The sequence below is a fragment of the Herpailurus yagouaroundi genome, unplaced genomic scaffold, assembly GCF_014898765.1.
Source record: "Herpailurus yagouaroundi ecotype Mexico unplaced genomic scaffold, PumYag 141, whole genome shotgun sequence".
Taxonomy (NCBI): domain Eukaryota; kingdom Metazoa; phylum Chordata; class Mammalia; order Carnivora; family Felidae; genus Herpailurus; species Herpailurus yagouaroundi.
This window is the reverse complement of record NW_024412396.1, coordinates 72976524-72979390: the sequence shown is the minus strand read 5'-3', so window position 1 is coordinate 72979390 and position 2867 is coordinate 72976524. Positions and strand designations below refer to the sequence as shown.

At 67.0% G+C, this 2867-nt stretch overlaps 1 protein-coding gene across 1 annotated transcript; it reads right to left on the bottom strand.

Moving 5' to 3' along the window:
• Positions 1-662: 662 nt before the first annotated feature.
• Positions 663-2824, bottom strand: DIO3 (iodothyronine deiodinase 3). Its single transcript, XM_040478246.1, has one exon. It carries the CDS (start codon positions 2649-2651, stop codon positions 1725-1727), a length of 927 nt encoding a protein of 308 aa, XP_040334180.1. The 5' UTR covers positions 2652-2824; the 3' UTR covers positions 663-1724.
• Positions 2825-2867: the final 43 nt, after the last annotated feature.

Genomic DNA, 2867 nt, shown 5'->3' with positions numbered 1-2867 from the left:
CGCAGTAGGTGCTGCTGCCGGTGTGATGGCGTTGCACGCCCGCCGTCCCTCCCCGTCCTCCCTCCCTCCGCCAACCTACGCTTCGCCAGTAGCACCTCCCGCGGACCCCAGCAGCCGGGCGGGGATTGGAGGGTAGGGGAGACGATGCTGCAGGTGCAGGACGGGGGCTAGGGTGGAGCCAGGTGCGCAGAGGCGCCCCAGGTGGCCGGGAGCCAAGTCCTACCTGGTCCATAGCCCCCTCTGTCCCCCGCACCGCCCCCTCCCCCACACCGTCGGGCGCTCGGAGAAGTTAGACGGGCGGCTGCAGGGGCAGCAGTAAACGCGCTAGTGCGGGCGCGCGCGCGCGCGCGGTGGCGAATAAGGACCCCTTTGCCTCTCCCGCCTCCCTCCAGGAGCCCGCCCCGCGCCGCTTCTCGGTTTTCCTTCCGACCCCACCTCCCCCACCGTGGGTGTGTGCGTGCGTGCGTACACCCCTGGGCACCGCCGCAGACCCCCTTTCTTATTCCTTGCCCTCCCGCGCCCCTGCCAGCGTTGGCTCCTTCCAGCCACCCTTCCCCCCAGGGTCACTATGGGGACGCGAGGGAGAGATTTGTGTTTAATTCCTGTCGCTATTCAGAGGAAAGAAAAAAATATATAAATAAAGGGACCAGAGGCAACCCGAAAGCATTTTACTTCAAGCTTTTATTACTGTAGCGTAAAAGAAGTTTATATACAGGGAGTATTTCCAGCAAAACACTCACAAGTGGCCTTGGAACCAGGGGCCTCCCACCTCCTGGCCCCACAGGCAGCAGCTCTGCCTACGGACGAGGCCCTCACTCGGGGTCCCTAGGCTCTCCCCCCATCTCTCTCGCCCTGGACTCCTCCACCCACACCCCGTTTCCCAGGCGCCCCAGCTTCTTCCCTCTTCCTGGGGCGCTGCGAACCTCGCCAGTGCCTGTCAAGCTGGCTTCCTCTGGCCCCGAAACCGTCCCCCAAACGCCCTCTCTCTCCCCCCTTTTGGTGGCTTCCTCCCGGAAACCCGGAGTACTTTCCCTCTCTCTCGTATTTGGCGCTGCTGCAAGCCCCCTGCGGTTCAGAACCAGCTCGTGGTCAAGACCAGTTAGAGATGGCTCGTCATCAGCAGTGGGGCTCGTGAGCACCCCAAATGGGGGGGGGGGGAAACGACCCTGCCCACCCTTCCCCATCCCAAGCCCCTACCCCCAGCCCAGGGACAAGAAATAGACACAAAAGCAGCAGGGCACCCCCTCCCTGGGAGCGACAGGTGTGGGTGCCAGGCAACTAGGGTAAGCCGCGGGCGCTGCTGGAACCCAGCTGTGCGCGAGGGTGCGCGGGCGCGGCCGAAGTCTCCGTGCTAGGGGCTCTGCTCCCGGCTGAAGGCACGCTGGCTCTCATCTCTGGGGCGGGGGCGTGAGAGAGGCAGGGACCTCCGGGGGTGGGGGGAGGACAAGTGGGGTGGGGGTGGGGACACAGGCAAGGGTGGCGTCACGTTAGAGGCAGCCAGGCAGGTACAGGGGAGGGGCGGCCACAGCCACAGAGTCCAGGGAGGCGGGAGAGGCTTTTCGGGCGGCTTGGCTGAGGACACGGGCTCAGCCGGCCACCCGAGGCTCAGCACGGCTGTGTCATTGGGCCCTCGGCAAACCTGACTTGGTTTGGGGCGTTTGCACGTGGGCTTCGAAGGCTCGAAGGCACCGCCCGCCAAGTTCAGTCAACGGTCCAGTGAGTGTTTATACTCGACGCGGCTGGCCGCCTCGCAGCTGCGCATCATAGCGCTCCAGCCAGGTGCGCAGCTCGGACACCTGGTAGCCGTCGGGGCCGCGGCCGCCCTGGTACATGATGGTGCCATTCTGGACTACGTAGAGGCGCTCGAAGTAGGCCCCGTAGGCCGAGCTGCTGGAGTTGGCCATGGTGTCGAGGACGAGAGAGCAGCTGGGCGCGCCTTGCTGCAGTACCTGCGCCGCGCTGACCCGGTCCTCCAGGCTTCGGTGCTGCGGGATGCTGTAGGGCGAGTCTGTGGTGACCCAGCCGTCCGACGGGTGAGCCTCCTCGATGTAGATGATGAGGAAGTCGACGTCGCGCTGGTACTTGGTGACCAGGCGCTGGAAGGCGCTCATGCGCGCCATGAACGGTGGTCAGGTGCAGCTGCCGAAATTGAGAACCAGCGGGCGGTTTCCCCTCGCGTAGTCAAGGATGTGCTGGTTCTGGAAGCCGTTGGGCAGGACCACCTCCGAGTTGGGCGCCGGGCCGCCCTCGTGAGCCTGCTTGAAGAAATCCAATTTCTGGCCGTGCCACACGGCCTTCAGCGACGCCAGGGTGCACAGGCGGTTGTCGTCGGACACGCAGACCGGCGGGTCGTCGGGGGGCACCTCCTCGCCGTCGCTGTCAAGCTCAGCGGCGGGTTCGGGCTGACCCCGGCGGCGGCGGCGGCGGCGGCGGCCCAGGAAATGCTTGCGGATGCACAGGAAGTCGAGGAGCCAGAGCATGAAGGCCGTGCCTAGGAAGCGCGGGAAGAGCACGAGGCACGAGGCCGTCTGGGCGCACAGCCGCAGGGAGTGAAGCAGCAGGGAGCGGAGCATGGTGGCTGCCGCCCCCGAAGCCCCCTGGGACCCGCGGCCTTCCCCCACCAGCGACCGCGGGGCGGCCCGGCGAGGCATCTGGGCCTCGGCCGTGCGGGGAGCTCGATTTATAGCCGAGGCTTCAATTGGCGGGAGACTCCACCTCCGGCCGGGGCCCGCCCCCTTGCAACTTGAGCCCGGAGGGATCACCCAGCGGCGCGGCCAATGCCTCGGAAATCGAGGGCCGAGGGCGGGGCGGCCGGGCGGGGGGCCGGCGGGGGGCGGGGCCGGGCCCCGAGGCCAGCTCTCCGGGGG